This window comes from Balaenoptera borealis (genome assembly GCF_965194805.1).
Source record: "Balaenoptera borealis genome assembly, chromosome: 3".
NCBI classification, from domain to species: Eukaryota; Metazoa; Chordata; class Mammalia; order Artiodactyla; family Balaenopteridae; genus Balaenoptera; species Balaenoptera borealis.
Genome location: NC_138866.1, coordinates 154,628,668 through 154,650,130, shown reverse-complemented (window position 1 = coordinate 154,650,130; position 21,463 = coordinate 154,628,668). Strand labels below are relative to the sequence as shown.

The 21,463-nt window shown below is 43.7% G+C and overlaps 1 protein-coding gene across 12 annotated transcripts in view; it reads right to left on the bottom strand.

Moving 5' to 3' along the window:
* Positions 1-21,463, bottom strand: part of TM2D3 (TM2 domain containing 3) — a 190,475-nt gene that overhangs the window by 105,442 nt on the left and 63,570 nt on the right. For 2 of the 12 annotated variants that reach the window (XR_014242800.1, XR_014242801.1), the window contains exon 6: positions 21,338-21,437. The exons of 6 other annotated variants lie outside the window; for them this stretch is intronic. Coding sequence is in view for 2 of the 6 variants with exons in the window: in XM_082386106.1 (XP_082242232.1) it covers positions 21,416-21,437 (22 nt within the window). In the remaining 4 variants the exon portion in view is untranslated. Of the gene's footprint in view, positions 1-5,769; positions 21,438-21,463 lie in introns of those variants that run through there. 4 more of the 12 variants (XM_082386100.1, XM_082386106.1, XR_014242806.1 and 1 more) reach the window with 3 other exon arrangements.

The window sequence follows — 21,463 nt, the reverse complement described above, 5'->3', positions numbered from 1 at the left end:
TTGAAGAAGAATATTTAATTAACATGGAATTTTCACCCTATTGAGTGAAGGAAACAAAATACATGACTGTACGCTGAGAATAAGCTCTTTTTTCTTAAAAAAAAAAAAAGTACCTGTATAATATATACATGGGAATAATCTCTGTAAGGATAAATATCAATGCAAGGTTCCCAGCGGCAGAGCCCTGGGGCCTTCGGGAATAGAGGTGTCTGGTTTCCAGCCACCGAATCTCCACAGCGTAAACCTTCCTTCATTTCACTGCTTCAGCCAAGCCCGCTCTACAGCAGGGACCCCCGTGGGTGAGGGAGGTCAGACAGAGGAGCTGGACTTCACGTCCTGGGCCTTGCAGGGCAGAGGGAAGGACAGGCCTGCAGGGGACAGGAGGCATCACAGGTCAGGGTCAGGAGTTGGGGACCCCATGAGAAAGTAGGTGCAGACACAGCATCCTGAGGAGAGTGTGGGGTGGGGACACAGGCTATGTGGGGAATCTCAAAGGACAGGGTGACCTCAGCTGACACTCAGGCTTCACAGAAGAATGCGCTAGATGCTTCAGGCATGACTCTATGCCCAGGGAGTCTGAGGGGGCTCCTTCCAAAGCAGGGTGTCAGAGGAGCTGACAGGAGTCCAGGGAGTCAGAGGGAGCAGGTGGGGGTCCGGGGGGGCGGAGGGAGCAGATGGGGGGTCGAGGGGGCGGGGGGAGCTGGTGGGGGTGGGGTTGTGAGGCAGTGGGGCATGAAGGCTCTCACATCATGGGCACCTCCTGAGTGGCATTTAGTCCCATCGCTGGGCGTGCAGGCTGCACAGGAGGATGGGGATGAGGGCAGGTGTGGACAAGTGATTGGGTTAAATCAGCGTATTTGAGTCATTTGTGAAAGGCCTTGAGTTCCCTGCTGAGATACTTGGACTTTGTCCTGAACTTTCCGGCCAAAGCGTGGGAGTGTGATCAGATCAGTGTTCAAAAACCAAACCAAACCAGACGCCTCTGGTAGCGAGCGAAGGACTCCATGGCGGGGTTTATGCCAGCAGCCCGTGAGGCAACGTGTCAATTTTCTCCCAGGCCCTCACTTCCCCAGCTTTGGAAACCACAAGGAGTGGAAACTGACATGACTAAAATGCTTATGGGTTTAAATTATTTGATTTTGCATGCCATTTGCAATTCTTCTCCTGCTAGGAAGTATTTACACTTGAAAGAGGAACTTCAGTCTTATATCACAACAGCTGGTCCTACAAGAGGTTGTCAAGAACTAGTGAACTAGCAAGTGTGTTGACTGGACAAGCCCAGCTTTCACTGCGAGGAAGCAGCAGGAATTTCCAGGACGAGCAATGAGGGCAGAGTGCCTCCATTCCAGGAAGGGCCGGGGAGCTGGGGCTTGGCCAAGGAGGAAATCGGATTTTGGATCATGAAGACCCCCCACTAATACCTGCAATGGGAGCATGTTCTTAACTGGACTGGGTTACCCGTGAACATCACTAGTGTAAGGATGCTGTGGAGGGCTGACAAATGCTCATACCTGGAAAGAACAAGACAGACGCTCGCAGCTCGGCTGTGGAGGGAAGCATGTCCTGTGCACAGAAGCAGGCTGCGAGACGTGTGGCTGAAGCCCACTGGCGCTCCCCTCACTCACACTGAAGCCTCTCGGGTTCCCTGGGCAGATGGGTGACTCTGCCGGTGTGTTGTTCTGTTAGGGAACCGTTGACCAAAACCGCCCGCCTTGGCCAGGCACGATGATAACCGCTTGCCTAAGTTGTCTCACAACAGGAGGTCCTGATAAAGGACACAGTGCTGCCACCGAAAACTAACGGGGAGAATTCGGGAGGGGCCGAAAGGAGGAGGGAGGAGACGCCAGCCCATAATATGTCCTGAAAACCTCCAAGAGTCCTTTGCACTGGAATCCGTCTTGGTTGAGTGATGCACGCACCACCAGGAAAGACCCTGAGTCACCAAATATGGGCCAAGCAAGATGATTGGCCAGAGACAACCAGAAACTAACCCCATCACCATAAACCCTGTGACTGCGAGCCACGTGGACAGCAGTTCTCCTGGGTTCCCTTACCTTTCTGCTCTCCGCCTGGGCGCCCCTTCCCAATAAAGTCTCTTGCTTTGTCAGCACGTGTGTCTCCTTGGACAATCATTTCCAAGTGTTAGACAAGAGCTCACTCTTGGGCCCTGGAAGGGGTCCCCCTTCCTGCTACAGTTCTGTGAAAGGGCTTTGCTGCTCCTCGAGATGCAGAAGGTCCATTCACGCACCCCAATGCAGCCACCTGGGTTCTCTGTGGATGTCTCTTTCAGAGGCAGCATCTTCTCCCTGGCTCTGCTACAGGCTCTGGACTCATGACCAGAAGCCAGGTCCTCAACTACACAGAGAAAGCATTAGTTCTAGCAAGGTGGCGGGGGTCCTTTCAGACTTGAAGCAACAAAGTCCAGGCTGGGCAGATTCTCTTTTCCCAGCTGCCTATTAAAGAGCTGTAGCAACTTTCATTGAGGAACCAGCAGTCAGATGTCTTCAGCTTTAAAAATATTCATCCTCCCTGAATGTTGCCATGGCACAAGAAAGAAGAAAGGAGAAAACCGTAATTCAAGAAGATATGTGCACCCCAGTGTTCACAGAAGCACTATTTACAATAGCCAAGATGTGGAAGCAACCTAAATGCCCACTGACAGATGAATGGATAGAGATGTGGTCCATATATACACAAGGGAATATTAGCCATAAAAAAGAATGAAATAATGCCATTTGCAGCAACATGGATGGACCTAGAGATTATCATACTAAGTACAGTAAGTCAGACAGAGAAAGACAAATATCATATGATATCGCTTATATGTAGAATCTAAAAGAAAAAAAGACACAAATGAGCTTATTTCCAAAACAGAAACAGACTCACAGTCATAGAAAACAAACTTATGGTGACCACAAGCGATAGTGGGGGGGAGGGGGGAATTAGGAGGCTGGGATTAACATATACACACTACTCTATATAAAATAGATAACCAACAAGGTCCTACTGTAGAGCACAGGGAACTATACTCAGTATTTTGTAATAAACTATAAGGGAAAAGAATCTGAAAAAGAATATATATTATACATATAAATACATGTATTTAAAGTTATATATATATACATATATATGTATATCTGAATCTCTGTGCTGTACACCTGAAACTTATGCAATATTGTAAATCAACCATACTTCAATAAAAAAAATATTCATCCTCCCTGAATGTTGCCATGGCACAAGAAGCCAACTTTTCCAGGGTTATACTCATGACCATCAAGGATAAATATGGTTAGGAGAGTATTCTCTACATGAATCTGGGGTTGCTGTCTCGTGGGCACATGAGGGATGCTGCAAACACAGATTCTTTCATCCTAGTGGAGCCCCATGAGTTAGGCAGGAAATGGTTAGGGTTTACTTCAGGTGCACTGCAGTTTTTATTTATTCACTGCAACTCTTCAGAAAAAGCTGTCTGGTCTGATTCAGCCAACCAACCAGCTATTTTTGAAAACCACTTAACAAGTGATGGCTATGTGTCACTTGTTTCCGTGGGCACACCAACAGGTGGGAGCAGATGAGGGCCCCACTGTCAGCCACTACGGAAATGTTCCCTGGAGCATTTGAACTTCAGCTAAGACCCCAAAGCCGAGGACAACAGCAAAGAAGCACCTGCCACATTGTCAGAAGAGCACCAGCAGCTCCCAGAAATCCATTCTGGGCTTTGCTAAGAAGTCTAAACCGGTTCTGAGGCCCTTACCCCAGTGGCACCTGCCAACCCGCTGTAGAAACTCGAGAGGGATGGGGTCAAGTGGGAGTTCTGTAGAAGCAGTGGGGTCACTGGCCCGCGGGGAGCACTCAAACCAGGTGAAGTGGGGCCCAGAGACCCCTTTAGAGATGGGGCGCCCCCCAGAAGGGATATTGGGCATCAAATTTGCATTTGTCTGCAGTTTGTTCCTTTTTATTTCTGGATAGTGTACCCTTGCATGGATGTACCTTTGTTTATCCATTCTCTGTGGAAGGACATTTTGTTTCTATTTTGGGGTGATTATGAATAATGGGGCTATAAATGTTCATATACAGATCTTTGTGTGGACATATGTTTTCATTTCTCTTAGGCAAGTATCTAGGAGTGGAAGAGCTGAGTCATATGGTAAGTGTGTGTTTAACATTGTAAGAAGCTGGCAAAATTTTCCGAAGTGCTTGTAACGTTTTGCATCCTCGTTGGAAGTGTACGAGAGTTCCATTTCCTCCACATTCTTGCCAGGACTTAGTATTGGAAGTCTTCTGAATTTCAGCCAATCTATTACGTGTGCAGAGGTATCTCAGGGGGTTTTAATTTCATTTCCCTAACGACTGGTGCTATTGAGAGTCTTTTCATGTGCTCATTTGCTGTCTGTATATCTTTGGTGAAGTGTCTATTCAAATATTTTGCCAATTTTTGTTTTTAATCTTCTTATCAGTTATTAAGAAGAGCACATTCTTTATGTAATCTGAATAACACAAGTGTTTTGTCAGATATGTACTTTGTAAGTATTTTCTCCCAGACTATGGCTTGTCTTTCCATTTTTTAAACAGTCTTTTGAAGAATGAAAGTTTTAAAACTTTGATGAAGTCCCATTTATCAATTTTTTTTCTTTTATACTGGGTGCTTTTTGTGTTGTAGCTTGTAAATCTTTGCCTAACACAAGTGCACATAGATGTTCTCCTATCTTTTCTTCTCAAAGTTGCATAGTGTTAGCTCTTACATTTAGGACTATGATCCACTTCAAGTTAATGCTATAATGTGGCATGAGGTAAGGGCTGAGGGTCATTCCACACGGAGATCCAAGTGTTACAGCACCGCTTGTTGAAAAGAACAAAGAGAGCTTTTTTTACTGAAGTATAAAATACTTGCAGAAACATGCACGTCTGTGTACAGCTCAAGGAGGTTTTGCAAACTGAGCACCTCTGTGTTATCAGCCCCAGATTAGGAAACAGACCCTTTCCTGCCATTCAGATACTCATACTCCCCGTCTGCCCCACCCCACCCTCCATAACCATTACTTAGACTTCTAACAGCTGAGAGGAGTTTTGCCTGCTTTTAAACTTTCTGTAAATGGAATCATATAGTGTGTCTTCTTTTGACTCTCTGTTCTTTCACTCAACATTATATTTGTAAGAGTCGTACGTGTGTTGCACTTCCATGTAGACCACTGCTTCTCACTGATGCACCACAATTCACTGATTCATTCAGTTGTTAATACTCATGTGTGCCATGTCCAGTTTGGGGCTGTACCTGTCTTTTCACGACCATTGGTTGCTTTCCTGGGAGTGGAACTGCCGGAGCATCAGGTGTGTGTATCTTCAATGTCAGTGGACGCACCAAGGACCTTTTCAAAATGCTCACACCCCTTCCCCCTCCCCCAGCCGCGTGGGGGAGTCCCGGTTGCCCCGCAGCCTAGCCAGCACTTGGTATTTTCCACGACTTCCCCTTCCGCCACACGAGTGGGTGTGCGGCCATATCTCTGATGACCAACAAGATCGACCCCTTTCTGTCTGTTTATGAAACGCATGAAAGAGGATATTTTGATTCATTCTTTTGAGACGTGCCTATTCAAGTCCATTTTCATGTTATCTTTCTCTTGTTGGCGTGTAGGAATTCTGTGTATATTCTTTGCGCACGTCCTTTGTCAGACTTACACGTTGTCGATAACTGTTTCTGACATGGAACTCTATGTGCTGCCTTTTGATGAATTTTTCTTTCTTTTTTTTCCTTTTTCTTTAACTTTTATCTTTCCTTTTTTTTTTTTTTTTTTTTTTTGCCACTCCATGCAGCTTGTGGGATCTTAGTTCCCTGACTAGGGATTGAACCTGGGCCCTCAGCAGTGAAAGCACAAAGTCATAACCACTACACCGCCAGGGAATTCCCTGAAGAATTTTTCTGAAGGTGCTACTTCAGGTGGATGTCGAGGCTCCTGGGGACTAACGACATCAGAGAGCCATTCCTGTTCCAAGGACAGAGGTCAAGGGGACAGACAGTGTCGCCTGGTGCTGGGAGGCGGGGCAGCCCGGCTCCCACCCTCCTGTCTCCGGCCGGGGCCTCCACGGGCGGAACCCGGAGATCAGTGAGCAAGGAAGCCCCGGAGGCACAGTCCAGAGGGTTCAGGCTCTGGGGGCACAGAGAAAGAGAAGCGGGGGCAAAGATCAGGGCGGGGAGACGGGGTGCAGCGGAGATGAACCAGAAAGGATGGGTTGCGAGAGATTATGCAAAGAATGTATCTCCCAGGTTAAGAAACTCTGTAGTCTGCATGGCCCCAGGGGGTCTCCAAAGAATCCACAAAATGTGGACCTTGAGAGGGGCAGCATTTGGAGGATTGCCAAGTGAGGGCGACAGCCACAGGACTACTTAAGTTAAAAAGAAAAAAGACGTTCTGCTCCCTGCCTCTAATCTCCCACGCCCTCGCCCCAGAGAGGAAGGGAAGAGTGAGAGAACCAGGAAAAGGAAAGGGGCGCAAAGCCCCTCCTCCATCACTGGCTCAGCCACAGGGCCTGCCTTCGAGTTTGGCTTGGATGTGAGATTCGAATTTCGACTGAGACTGGATTGGACTCCTTAATGCCTGGAAGTGAGTCATCTTTATAGAAATGGAGCTTGTTCTTGTAGTTAAAACTGCCCCATGTGCTAAGGGGAGCTGGCTTGCTGAGATGTTGGCAAGGGGCAGAGAAGGAAGATGTGGAAGAACTTATTTGAAGCCCAGGGTTGGAGGAAGATCAAGCCATTTCCTGTTTGTTCCTCACTTGTTCAGACTGTTCAACAAACCAGTTGTAAATAACTCAAATCGCTCTCTCTTTTTCAGTAGACACGGGGCTACATGCTTTACATGCACTGTCTTGTAACACTCACATCCACTCTATGGGTCAGGACTGTTATTATCCCTGCTTTACAGATGTGGAAACTGAGGCACAGAGAGGTTAATTAACTTGTCAGAGGCCACATTAGGCTGGTTTCAAGTTCAGCAAATCTGATTCCATAGTTGGAGCGAGATTCTTTTTTTTTTTTTTTAATAAGACTTTTTTTTTTTGAGTGGTTTCAAGTTCACAGCAAACTAAGAAGGTATAGAGGGCTTCCCTGGTGGTGCAGTGGTTAGGAATCCGCCTGCCAGTGCAGGGGACGTAGGTTCAATCCCTGGCCCAGGAAGATCCCACATGCCGCGGAGCAGCTGGGCCTGTGTGCCACAACTGCTGAGCCTGCGCTCTAGAGACTGTGCTCTGCAACAAGAGAGGCCACGACAATGAGAGGCCTGTGTGCCGCAACAAGGAGTAGCCCCCGCTTGCCTCAACTAGAGAGAGCCCATGAGCAGCAGCAAAGACCCAACATAGCCAAAAATTTAAAAAAAAACCAAATAGATAAACAAATTAAAAAAAAAAGGTATAGAGAGTTCCAAGTACCCCTGCCCCCTCCCACCCCCCCCACATAGCCTACCTCACTATCAACATCCCCCCCCAGATTGGAACATTCGTTACAACTGATGGACCTACACTGACACATCATTATCGCCCAAGGTCCAACAGGGTTCACTCTTGGTGTTGTACATTCTATGGATTTTGGACAAATGTATAATGACAGGTATCCGCTGTTATAGATTCACACAGAGTATTTTTACTGCCCTAAAAGCCCTCTGTGTTCCACCTGTTCATCCCTCTCTCCCCTTAACCCCTGGCAACCACTGATCTTTTTACTTTCTCCGTAGTTTTGCCTTTTCCAAAATGTCACACAGTTGGAATCACACAGTATGTAGCCTTTGCAGATTGGCTTTTTTTTCACTTAATCATATGCTTTTAAGATTCCTCCATGTCTTTTCATGGCTTGACAGCTCATTTCTTTTTAGCACTGAGTAATATTCCATTGTTTGGTTTTTTCCACAGTTTATTTAGCCATCCACCTATTAAAGGACTTCTTGGTTGCTTCCAAGTTTGGGCAATTATGAATAAAGCTGCTATAAATGTCTGTGTGAGGGTTTTTGTATAGACATAAATTTTCAACTCATTTGGTTAATTAAATACCAAAGAGCATGATTGCTGGATTATATGGTAAGAGTATGTTTAGTTTTGTAAGAAACCACCAAACTGTCTTCTGAAGCGGCTGCACCATTTTGCATTCCCACCAGCAATGGATGAGAGTTCCTGTTGCACCACATCCTTGCCAGCATTTGGTGGTGTCAGTGTTCTGGAGTTTAGCCATTCTAATAGGTGCATAGTGATATCTCATTGTTGTTTTAATTTGCATTTCCCTGACGATGTATGATGTGGAGCATCTTTTCATATACTTCTTTGCCATCTGTATGTCTTTTTTGGTGAGGTTTTAAGGCCTTTGGCCCAGTTTTTAATTGGGTTGTTTCTTTTCTTATTGCTGAGTTTGAAGAGTTATTTGAGTTTCTTATTGTTAAGTTTGAAGAGTTCATTTATCAGATGTTTCTTTTGCAAATATTTTCTTCCAGTCCAGTGGCTTGTGTCCTCACTCTGTTGACATTGTCTTTCACAGAGCAGAAGTCTTTAATTTCAGTGAAGTCCAGCTTATCAATTATTTTGTTCATTGATCATGTCTTTGGTGCTGTATCTAAAAAGTCATCACCATACTAAGTCATCACATCATACTAAGTTTTCTCCTATGTTATCTTCCAGGAGTTTTATAGTTTTATGTTTTACCTTTAGGTTTATGATCCATTTTGAGTTAATCTTTGTGAAGGGTATAAAATCTGGGGTCTGGATTCATTTTTCACATGTGGATGTACAGTTCTTCCAAGACCATTTGTTGAAAAGACTACCTTTGCTCCATTGCATTGCCTTTGTATTTTTGTCAAAGATCAGTTGACTATATTTATGTGGGTATATTTCTGGGCTCTCTATTCTATAGCACTGACATAAATGTCTATTCTTTCACTGATACCATGCTATCTTGATTACTTTAGCTTTATATTAAGTTTTAAAGTTGGGTGTGTCAGTCCTCCAACTTTGTTCTTCTTCTTCAATATTGTGTTGGCTGTTCTGTGCTTTTGCCTCTCCATTTAAACTTTAGAATCAGCTTGTAAATATTCAAAAAATAACTTGCAGGGATTTTGATTAGGATTATATTGAATCTATAGATCAAACTGGAAAGAACTGACATCTTGACAATATTGAGTCTTCCTATCAATGAACATGGAACATCTCTCCATTTATTTAACTCTTTGATATCCTTCATCAGCATTTTGTAGTCTTTTTCATATAGATTTTGTATGTATTTTGTTAGATTTAAAACTTAGGATTTCATTTTTAAATGGTATTGTGTTTTTAATTTCAAATTCCACTTGTTCATTGATGGTATGTAGAAAAGTGAATAACTTTTGTATATTAACTTTGTACCCTGCAATGTTGTGGTAATCATTTATTAGTTCCCAGAGTTTTTTAGTTAATGCTTTGGATTTTTCTACATAGATGATCACGTCATCTGCAAACAAAGATTGTTTTATTTCTTCCTTCTCAATCCGTATTACTTAAAAAAAATTTTTTTTCTTGTATTATTGCATTAGCTTGGACTTTCAGTACAATGTTAAAAAGGGGTGGTGAGAAGGAATATCCTTGCCTTGTTCCTGATCTTTGCAGGAAAGTTTTGAGATTCTCACCATTAAATACGATGTTAGCTGTAGGGTTTTTTTTGGTAGATATTCTTTATCAGGTTGAGGAGGTTCCCCTCTATTCCTAGTTTGCTGAGGGTTTTATCATTAATGGGTGCTGGATTTTGTCAGATGTTTTTCTACATCTATTGATATGACCATGTGACTCTTCTTTTATAGTCTGTTGATGCGGTGGATTATATTAATTAATTTTCAAATGTTGAGGTTTCCATACCTGGGATAAATCCCACTTGGTTGTGGTATATAATTCTTTTTGAACATTGTTGGATTCAATTTGCTAATATTTTGTTGAGAATTTTTGCATCTATGTTCATGAAAGTTATTGGTCTATAGTTTTCTTTTCTGGTAAAGTTTTTGGATGTTTTTAGTATTAGGGAAATACTGGCCTCAGAAAACAAGCTAGAAAGTATTTCCTCTGCTTCTATCCTCTGAAAGAGATTGTAGAGAATTGGTATAATTTCTTCTTTAAATGTTTGGTAGAATTCACCAGTGAGCCCATCTGGGCCTCGTGCTTTCTGTTTGGAAGGTTATTAACTATTGATTCAATTTCCTTAATAGATATAGGTCTATTCGGACTATCTATTTCTTCTTGAGTGAGTTTTGATAGATTGTTTCCTTTAAGGAATTGGTCCATTTCATCTAGGTTCTCAAATTTGTGGGCATAGAGTTGTTCATAGTACTCCTTTTTTAATTCTTTTAATGTCCATAAGATCTGTAGTGGTGTTCCTTCTTTCATTTCTGATATTAGTACTTTGTGTCCTATCTTTTTTTTTCTTGGTTAGCCTGGCTAGAGGCTTATCAATTTTATTGATCTTTTCAAAGAACCAGCTTTTGGTTTCATTGATTTTCTCTATTGATTTCCTGTTTTCAACTTCACTGATTTCTGCTCTAATTATTTCTTTCCTTCTGCTCATTTTCAATTTAATTTGCTCATTTTCTAGTTTCCTAAGGTGAAAGCTTATTGATTTTAGATGCATTCAATGCTGTAAAATTTCCTCTAAGCACTGCTTTCGTTGCATCCCACAAATTTTGATGAGTTGTGTTTTTATTTTCATTTCATTCAAACTACTTTAAAATTTCTCTTGAGATGTCTTCCTAGACCCGCATGTTATTTAGAAATGTGTTGTTTAATCTCCATGTGTTTTGGGATTTTCCAGGTTACTTTCTGTTATTGACTTCTTGTTTAATTCCACTGGGGTCTGAGACCAGACACTGCTTTATCCCTATTCTTTCACATATGTTAAAGGGTGTTTTATGCCCCAGAATGTGGTACGACTTGGTGAATATTCCACGTGAGTTTGAGAAAAATATGTATTCTACTGTTGCTGGAAGAAGTAGTCTAGAGATGTTAGTTAAATCCAGTTGATTGATGGTGTTATTGAGGTCAACTATGCTCTTACTGATTTTCTGACAGATCTGTCCATTTATCATGGAGGGGTGTCAAAAGCTCCATCTATGATAGTGGAGTCAACTATTTCTTCTTGCAGTTCTATTAGTTTTTGTCTTGTGTAGTTTGACACTCTGTTGTTAGGTACGTGCATATTAAGAATTGTTATGTCTTCTTGGAGAATTCTCTTTATCATTATGTAATGCCCTTCTTTATCCCTGATAACTTTCCTTGCTCTGCCTGAAATTAATACAGCTACTCCCACTTTTTTATTGATTAGTGTTAACATAATATATTTTTCCCTCTATCCTTTTAGTTCTAATCTATATGTATCTTTATATTTAAAGTGGGTTTCTTGTAGACAACATATAATTGGGTCTTGTGTTTTAATCCACTCTAACAAATTCTTTTAATTGGTGCATTTAAGCTATTGACATTGAAAGTGATTATTGGTATGGTTAGATTAATATCTACCATTTGTTACTATTTTCTGTTTGTTGCCCTTGTTCATTGTGTCTATTTTTGTCTTCCACTCTCTTTCTGCCTTTGTTGTTTTTAGTGAGCATTTTATAATTCCATTTTCTCTACTTTGTTAGAATATCAGTTAGACTTCTTTTTTTGCTTTTTTTTAGTGGTTGCCCTAGAGTTTGCCATATACATTTACAACTAACCTAATTCGTTTCAAATAACACTATACCTCTTCACAGGTAGTGTGAGTACATTATAATAATAAAATCTCCCTAATTCCTCCCTTGTATCATTGCTGTCATTCATTTCACTTATATATAAGCATACATATTCAAATACAATTGTGTTTATTGTTATTTTGAACAAACTGTTGTCTATTAGATCAATTAAGGACAAGAAAAATATTTATTTTACCTTCACTTATTCTATTTATCTTCACTTCAGTGCTCTTCTTTACTTTATGTAAATCCAAGTTTCTGAACTATATTATTTTCTTTCTCTTCAAAGAACTTCTTTTAACATTTCTATCAAAGTAGGTCCACTGGCAACAAGTCAATTTGTTTATCTGAGAAAGTTTTATTTCTCCTTCACTTTTGAAGGATGCTTTCACAGGGTAAAGAATACTAGGTGGGTGTATTCTTTCTCTCAACACTTTAAATATTTCACTCTACTCTCTTCTTGCTTGCATGCTTTCTGAGGAAAAGTCAGACAATATTCTAATTTTTGCTTCTCTATGGATATGATGTTTTTTCCCCTCTGGCTTCTTTCAGGATTTTTATTTTTAATCTTTGATTTTCTGTAGTTTGAAAATAGTATGCTGAGGTATAGTTTTTGTTGTGTTTTGTTTTGCAGGGGAGGACTGATGTTTTGTTTTGAGGGGTTTTTGTGTGTGGTGTAGGGTGTTTTTTGTTTTTTGGTGTTTTTGTTTTGTTTTGTTTTTTGCGTTTATCCTGCTTAGTGTTCTCTGAGCTTCCTGGATCTGTGGTTTGGTGTCTGACATTAACTTGGGGAATTTCTCCATCATGATGGTTTCAAACATTTCTTTTCTTCTTTTCTCCCTTTCTTCTCTTTCTGGTGTTCCCATTATGCATAAGTTACATCGTTTGTACTTGTCCCACTGTTTTGCATATTCTGTTTTCCTTTTTTTCAATCTTTGTTCTCTTTGCTTTTTGGTTTTTGAGAATTCTGTTGATATATCCCCTAGCTCAGAGATTCTTTCCCAGCTGTGTCCAGTCTACTAACAAGCCCATCAAAGACATTCTTCTTTTCTGTTACCGTATTCTTGATCTCTAGCATTTCTTTTTGGTTCTTTCTTGGGATTTCCATCTCTCTGCTTACATTGCCTATCTTTTCTGCAAGCTGCCTACTTTATCTCTTAGAGCCCTTAGCACATTAATCATAGTTGCTTTAAATTCTCAGTCTAATAATTCCAACATCCCTGCCACGTTTCATTCTGAAGCTTGCTCTGTCACTTCAAATTGTGGGTTTTGTTTGTTTTGGGTTTGTCATTTGTTTGTTTTGTTGTTTTGTTTTGCTTTTTGATATGCCTTGTAATTTTTTCTTAACAGCTTTATTGGAGTATAATTGCTTTACAGTGGTGTGTTAGTTTCTGCTTTATAACAAAGTGAATCAGCTATACGTATACATATATCCGCATATCTCCTCCCTCTTGCATCTCCCTCCCACCCTCCCTATCCCACCCCTCTAGGTGGTCACAAAGCACCAAGCTGATCTCCCTGTGCTATGCGGCTGCTTCCCACTAGCTATCTATTTTACATTTGGTACTATATATAAGTACATGCCACTCTCTCACTTTGTTCCAGCTTACCCTTCCCTCTCCCTGTTCCAGCTTACCCTTCCCTCTCCCTGTGTCTTCAAGTCCATTCTCTCTGTCTGCACCTTTATTCCTGTCCTGCCCCTACGTTCTTCAGACCTTTTTTTTTTTTTTTTTTTTTTTTAGATTCCATATATATGTGTTAGCATATGGTATTTGTTTTTCTCTTTCTGACTTACTTCACTCTGTATGACAGACTCTAGGTCCATCCACCTCACTACAAATAACTCAATTTTGTTTCTTTTCATGCCTAATACTCCATTGTGTATATGTGCCACATCTTTATCCATTCATCTGTCTATGGACACTTAGGTTGCTTCTATGTCCTGGCTATTGTAAATAGAGCTGCAGTGAACATTGTGGTACATGACTCTTTTTGAATTATGGTTTTCTCAGGTATATGCCCAGTAGTGGGATTGCTGGGTCGTATGGTAGTTCTACTTCTAGTTTTTTAAGGAACCTCCATACTGTTCTCCATAGTGGCTGTATCAATTTACATTCCCACCAACAGTGCAAGAGGGTTCCCTTTTCTCCACACCCTCTCCAGCATTTGTTGTTTGTAGATTTTTTGATGATGGCCATTCTGACGGGTGTGAGGTGATACCTCACTGTAGTTTTGATTTGCATTTCTCTAATGATTAGTGATGTTGAGCATCCTTTCATGTGTTTGTTGGCAATCTGTATATCTTCTTTGGAGAAATGTCTGTTTAGGTCTTCTGCCCATTTTTGGATTGGGTTGTTTGTTTTTTTGATATTGAGCTGCATGAGCTGCTTGTAAATTTTGCAGATTAATCCTTTGTCAGTTGCTTCATTTGCAAATATTTTCTCCCATTCTGAGGGTTGTCTTTTCGTCTTGTTTATGGTTTCCTTTGCTGTGCAAAAGCTTTTAAGTTTCATTGGGTCCCATTTGTTTATTTTTGTTTTTATTTCCATTTCTCTAGGAGCTGGGTCAAAAAGGATCTTGCTGTGATTTATGTCATAGAGCGTTCTGCCTATGTTTCCCTCTAAGAGTTCTATAGTGTCTGGCCATACATTTAGGCCTTTAACCCATTTTGAGTTTATTTTTGTGTATGGTGTATGGAGTGTTCAAATTTCATTCTTTTACATGTAGCTGTTCAGTTTTCCCAGTACCACTTACTGAAGAGACTGTCTTCTCTCCATTGTATATTCTTGCCTCCTTTATTAAAAATAAGGTGACCATATGTGCGTGGGTTTATCGCTGGGCTTTCTATCCTGTTCCATTGATCTATGTTTCTGTTTTTGTGCCAGTACCATACTGTCCTGATTACTGTAGCTTTGTAGTATCGTCTGAAGTCCGGGAGCCTGATTCCTCCAGCTCCGTTTTTCTTTCTCAAGATTGCTTTGGCTATTCTGGGTCTTTTGTGTTTCCATACAAATCATGAAATTTTTTGTTCTAGTTCTGTGAAAAATGCCATTGGTAGTTTGATGGGGATTGCATTGAATCTGTAGATTGCTTTGGGTAGTATAGTCATTTTCACAATGTTGATTCTTCCAATCCAAGAACAAAGTATATCTCTCCATCTGTTTGTATCATCTTTAATTTCTTTCATCAGTGTCTTATAGTTTTCTGCATACAGGTCTTCTGTCTCCTTAGGTAGGTTTATTGCTAGGTATTTTATTCTTTTTGTTGCAGTGGTAAATGGGAGTGTTTCCTTAATTTCTCTTTCAGAGTTTTCATCATTAGTGTATAGGAATGCAAGAGATTTCTGTGCATTAATTTTGTATCCTGCTACTTTACCAAATTCATTGATTAGCTCTAGTAGTTTTCTGGTAGCATCTTTAGGATTCTCTATGTATAGTATCATGTCACCTGCAAACAGTGACAGCTTTACTTCTTCTTTTCCAATTTGGATTCCTTTTATTTCTTTTTCTTCTCTGATTTCTGTGGCTAAAACTTCCAAAACTATGTTGAATAATAGTGGTGAGAGTGGACAACCTTGTCTTTTTTCTGATCTTAAAGGAAATGGTTTCAGTTTTTCACCATTGAGAATGATGTTGGCTGTGGGTTTGTCATATATGGCCTTTATTATGTTGAGGTAAGTTCCCTCTATGCCTACTTTCTGAAGGGTCGAGCTCCTGGAGGCAAATTTCACAAAGTTGTGGAAAACCTCCCGTGACTGGGTCCCCTGGAGTTTTTAACTCTCAGAGTTGTCGGCATCAAGCCTCCAACAAGTCATCAATTACACTCCAGGTTTTCCCGCCCTGGCCCAGGCTCTGCAGCAGTGTCCAGCCCTGCATCTCTGCTCTGGGAAGCTGCCTGTCTCTCCAATCTTGGGGGCAGTGGTTGGCCATATGCCCTCCCCTCTCTCAGGGACCCAAGAAGAGTTATTGACTTCTCAGGCTGCTCAGCTTTTTACTTGTTAGGACAGAGTGGCAACTTCCAAACTCCTTATGTGCAGAACTGGAGAAATCCCTATGCTGAATTCTGTGCCTCATTCAGCAGCCTGAGAGGGTTAGTCTATCTGGTTAGAAGCTGTACAGGCTGGTCTGGTCACCAAGGTTCTTTCAGGCTGGGGGAGCAGCTGGGCAAGCAGGGGCTGGCTAACGCATCAGACCTGAGCTAATCGAGGGGCAGGGGAGGCCGCACATCCCCAAGGGGCCTGGGAGGGAAGACAGATGGCAGCCTCTTCATACAACCATCTCCACAGAAGCAAAACCACTCCTCCAGCCAATGTTTCCAGTCCTGGGGTCCAGGAGCCCCAGGGACTGACCCATGGAACCCTGTCTGGACCCTCCCACAGTGCAGGCTATGCCTGCGAAACTGCTGGGCAGGACAGGGAACAGGTGCAAAAAGTTCTGGGGTTGTGCCACCCAGTGTGGTGGGGACGGGAGAGCAGAGGGAGGAATCGTTATTAGATGATTAGGCCATAGAGGCTCCACTGCAAAGAAACTGGAATGTGAAAACAGACATGATGGTGGAAGCCAGGAGGCAGGCGGTGGGTGGACTGGAGGGCAAAGGAGCGGTGTACACGGTGTGGGCCACGGCGGTGGGGAGGTCGCTGCCCCTCGCCTGTCACAGGGTGGCATTCGCTGCCCTAATCTCCAAGCACAGGCCAGCTTTCCCTTCCTTAGGATGTGGCTGTCTGATGGTGCAGAGCTCCACCCTGGTGGGAGACATCCGCTAATGGCTTTTTCACTTAGATCAGCTCCCTGAGGCCACACCATGTTCTCCACTCATGTGGGCCAGCACGCCACTGAATAGGCAAATTTTCTTACACCCAAGTTGCCAGTCACCTAGAGAGCCTGGTCATGTGTCATCCATTTTTGAACCCAGTCCAGAACCTGGTCCCAGTCGACCTTGCCTTCTCATGCAGCTGGTCATCTCTGGACAGCCAATCTCCCAAGACATCCCTGGATCACTTCCTGCCACTCTGCCCCATCTTTGCCCCAGAGGCCCTGATACCAGGCAACCCAGACGCAGAGCCCTCCTGTCTTGGGGTGTGACTGTGCATCCCACAGTGAGGCCACCTACCCACAATGTGTCTCTATGCTGTTCACAAAAGAGTACAAACGCACGATTGCAATGACGTGACCACAGGTTCACTGGGGAAACGGCCTTCCCCTGGGGCCCCTCTCTTCCTGTTTTCCATCTGGTTATTGGAGCCCCTCAGATGTGGCTGGGGATGGAAGGCTTGAGTTTCTGGAGCCCACTTTCCCCTCTGTTTTGAGAACTGGGATAACATTTGCTCTGCTGCAGGCATTCACTCCACCTCCTATCTGCCAGGATTCTCCTCAAGAATCAAGAAAAAGTGTCATCTGTCACTTCAGAAATTTCTCAGAAAAGCAAATCAAAGCCACAGGGACACCCCTTCACAACTTTTTGGTGTGGCTGTGGAGAAATGGGAACCCTCGTACGTCGCTGGCAGGAGTGTGAAATGACGCAGCCACTGTGGAAAACAATTTGGCAGTTCTGCATAAACACAGAGTTACCACGTGACCCAGCAATTCCATGGTTAGGTATAGACCCAAGAGAACTGAAACACCACACCTTTTGGGGTGATGAGCACATTTTGGAACGAGACAGAGGTGATGGTTGCATAACACTGTGAATGTACTAAATGCCACTGAATTGTTCACTTTCAAATGGTTAATTTTATGTTACATAAATTTCACCTAAAATTTAAAAAATTTCCAGTAGTGGGTTGACTCTGGAGATCTCAGGTCATCTGGAACCTCTAGGTGTTCCTTTATCATCCTTTCCTCCTTTAAGCTACTAATCGGGTGCTTGACTAGATTCCTCTATTCCTGTCTTTCCAATAGGCCCCTCTCAGGATGCCATGGAGGGACCACTGCATCTGTAGTCTAAATTCCACAGTCTCTGGAGCATCTATTGCCAGCTCGTTTTGCACACAGGGGAGAAGAGGGCTGAAGTGGCTTGCCCAAGGCCACTCGTCTGGGTGACAACGGGGCTGAGTGTCTTGCTCTCACCACCTGCTTTGTTCCCAGCAGCTATGATACAGAAGAACAGTGAACATACAATGGTGTGAGAAAGCCACACTCCCATCCAGCAGGGAGACAGAGCTAGACTCAGCCAACAGAAACTGAGGGATGAAGTTGCTTCAGCAAGAATTCTTGCCTTCTTGATATCGTCTGGTTTGCCCAGACACTACACTTCTCCCCTCTGCTACTCTTTTCTGAAAATTATTTTCTTTACTTCCAAGCGAATGGCCATTTGGTGCACTCTGGCTCTGTTCCTGTCAGAAGTGGGCAGCTGACCCTGCCTGGGTCCACCCATCCCTTTCCTCAGGAGGATGGAAATGGGACTTAGACCCCTCTGGGGCCTGGACTCTAAGGTAAAACTCTGAAGCTTCTGGCAGCCAGGCAGAGAGAGGCAGAGGAAACATGGAGACAGAATTTTCTCACTTCTCCAGTGTCCAGTGCCAGCCCTTTTGCTGAGGCCAGCTCTTTCCTGCCCAGGAATGCCCTGCACACTGTTACCCCTCCTGCTCAGTAATTCGAGGGTGGGAAGCTAAAGCCTACATTTCCCAGACTCCATTGCAGCAAAGGCTTCATGTGTGACCGAGATCCCACTAGCCACACATCTGCAGGACACTGGCAGGTGGAAATGAGCCTACACTCAGGGAAATTGGGCCTCCTCCAGGCAGGATGGACCCAGTGCTTGTCTCCCCCGCCTGAGCAGCTGAGGTGGAGCGTCTGTTGTTCCGGCCCTCAGCTGTGGGCTGGGGCCGAAGTCACTGTGGGGTTTTCAGAAGATGAGTCCTGTTGTCTGACAGGTGCCTCTCTGGCTGTAGGATCTAAGTGTGTGTCCCTGACCTGCCCAGAAATTCTATAAACCACATAACATGTTGGAATAAATTCCTTTCTCTGAAACAAACTGGAGTGGATTCTGTTGTCTGCAACAAAGAATCCTAATTTATACACATGACAATAAATTACTCTTGTGGATGGTTTTACTTGGGTGTCTGTCACTTGCAAACAAAATTGTCTTAATCAATATAATAGCCAACTGATCAATCAAATTGTCTGTTTAAAAAAATACAACTCTTTAAAATGGATTAAAAAACATTTTTTATCCAAATAATAGATGTCTCCATTTTCAGGCAGCTCTGACAGTACCCTCGAGGGTGAGGCATCAAGACATGAAATTTCATTTTTATGGAATGGGAAATGTGTGAATGTTATAAGTTAAATGGCTTGTGGGGAACACTGAACAGTTGAAACTTTATCTTGTAAGAGATTTTAAATTAAAATGCTCACCTTTGTTGCTGTTGTTCCAAGATCCTCTGTTACTGCCTTCTTTTGTGTTAAATCGATATCTTATAATGTGCCATTTTAATTTTCATGTTATTTGTTTGCTACATATTTTGAGTAATTTTCTAAGTTGAGACACTGAGGATCACCATTAATAACTCAATTTACAGGATTCTAGTTCATATTAATGCTCATCTCCATCGGGTCATTGGTTCTAATTCCTCCTTGAGTTCTGAGGACATGAGGTCCGAGTGCCGCTCAGTAGACACCTGAATAACAGGACTGGAACCAGAAGCCACATCCCTTGACACTGGTCTGGTCTCTCCGCCCCAGCACAGTATCTCTGGAAGCAAAGATTTCAGAGCTTGTGACTTGGCCAGAAACGACAGAGGAAGAAAAGAGAACGGGGCCTCACATATTTTTTATTTGTGACCATGCCAGCAGAATTAAAAGTCAGAAGATCAGAGCTGTGAGAGATGTATTTGGCTGAATCCTTGTTTGTGATTCCTTCTCTACAGGGAGTTACCAAATCACAGGGGAAGAGTGTGGGTTCCTGGCCCGCCCCACCCTCTTGCCTGCCGCCTGTATTGCCCTCACCGATTCTTCAAGCAGCCTCCACACAGATTGGACTAATGTGTCTAATGGGCTCAGGAAGTTTCTGCCAAAAGAAGTTTTGCTTCTTCCCCAAAGACACTCATTCCAATAGAGGTTTCCCTCTCTCTCTCTCTAACAAAGCAGGGGAAGAGACTGCAGCAACTGTCATAAATCAAGCTACTTATCATGGCAGGAAAGGGGCTGCTGAAATGGATGGGCAGACTGAAGTCACCGCTGGCCTCGCCATGCTGCCTCTGGGAGGCGGTGTAGACACAGGGGAGAAGCCTGCCTCTGGGCACCTGCCAGGTGCTTCCAGGGACTTCAGTGTAAGGAGGTCAGCCACCAGCCAGAAAGAGTGACCATTCCTGGTGCAAATGCCATTGAAAATTCACCCGGAAGACAGGCAAGAGCCTTCCCCGGAGTAGAAGGAAAAAAAGAAACAATGACTTTGTCTTGGGCAAATCACTGGAAAATGAGAAGAGCTGCTGTGTTCCCAGTGTCTTCTGGAGATGGTATTTCATGGAGTCAACCAAACAGGAACTGAATCCATGTTTAGAAGAGCAGTAGCTACAGAAGATTTTTCTTATTTCTCTCCACACTCGAGAACAATAACAACATCAGCATCTGGGAGATGGAAGTTCTTCGTCATGTGTGAGGAATCACACCAAGTTCAACAGCCTGCTGGAGAGGCCGTGGAACTGGACGCTTTAAAAGCAGTGGATCGCACAGCTGAATGCAAACCGTAACCACCCATTTCTCTTTGCCAGAAAGACCCAGGGTTGCAGAAACTAAAAGCTTTGCCTGGGACGTCCTTTCTTAAGAGGATGCTGGCAGCATGGCCTGACCATTTCTCCCTGATGTGAGGATGGACTCATCTGTACTTCCGCCCCCAGAGGATGGACGCGTTTTCCCCCAGGACTGGACCACCCTTGGCCAGCAGGCTGAGAAGGTACCTGCGTGCTGGGTGGGAAAGCTGGGGCGTGGCGGGGAGCCACCAGAGCCGAGAGCCACCACAAAGGCCACCAGCAGAGAGCCCCATGGTCTGTGCAACCATGAACACTGCTCCTAAGGGCAGAGTGAGCCTGAGGTGCAGAAGGAACACGTAACAACAGCAGCAGGGTTTGCTGCATGAAGAAGAATGGAAGGCAGAGCAGAAGGGGCAGAGAAACAGGACCGTGAGCAGGGCTGAGAGGCCTGAGGCTCCGAAGGGCGAAAAGGTCCCCGGCGCGGAAAGGCTCGCAGGCAAACCAAGTTTCTCAAATCCTTCTGGTATTGAATGAATTTAAAGCATATGGAGAGGAGCCAGGGGAAGAAGAGATGGGGAAGGGTGCTGGGCTTAGGATGGGGGAAGGGGGCGGGCAGGGGCAAACCGGGAGGAAGAGCCACACCCCCAACTCCTGGGGGCGCAGCATCCCCAGGTCTGAGCCTCTCTTCACCTCGGCCTCCCAGCTGACAGACGGGGTGAGGATCATACTTGAAGGCGGGCAGGGGGCTCAGCCGAGGGAAGGTCCCGAGCCAGTGCCCCTCCCTCTGTCAGAGAGGCGCCGGGGGAGGACGCTGGCCGGGCCTCAGAGGAAGCTCGCCCGTGACTGTGAAGCAGTCTACACTGCATATCTCAGGTAACCAAATACCCTACACGGGGCAGCTTCAGCAGAAGAAATGTATTTTTCTCACAGGTCTGGAAGCTGGACATCCAAGTTCAAGGTGCCAGCAAGGTGGGTTCCCTCTAAAGGATACAGGAAAGGGTCTGTTTCAGGCCAGAATCATCACACTACTGTTAAAAAAAAAGAAAAATCAAGA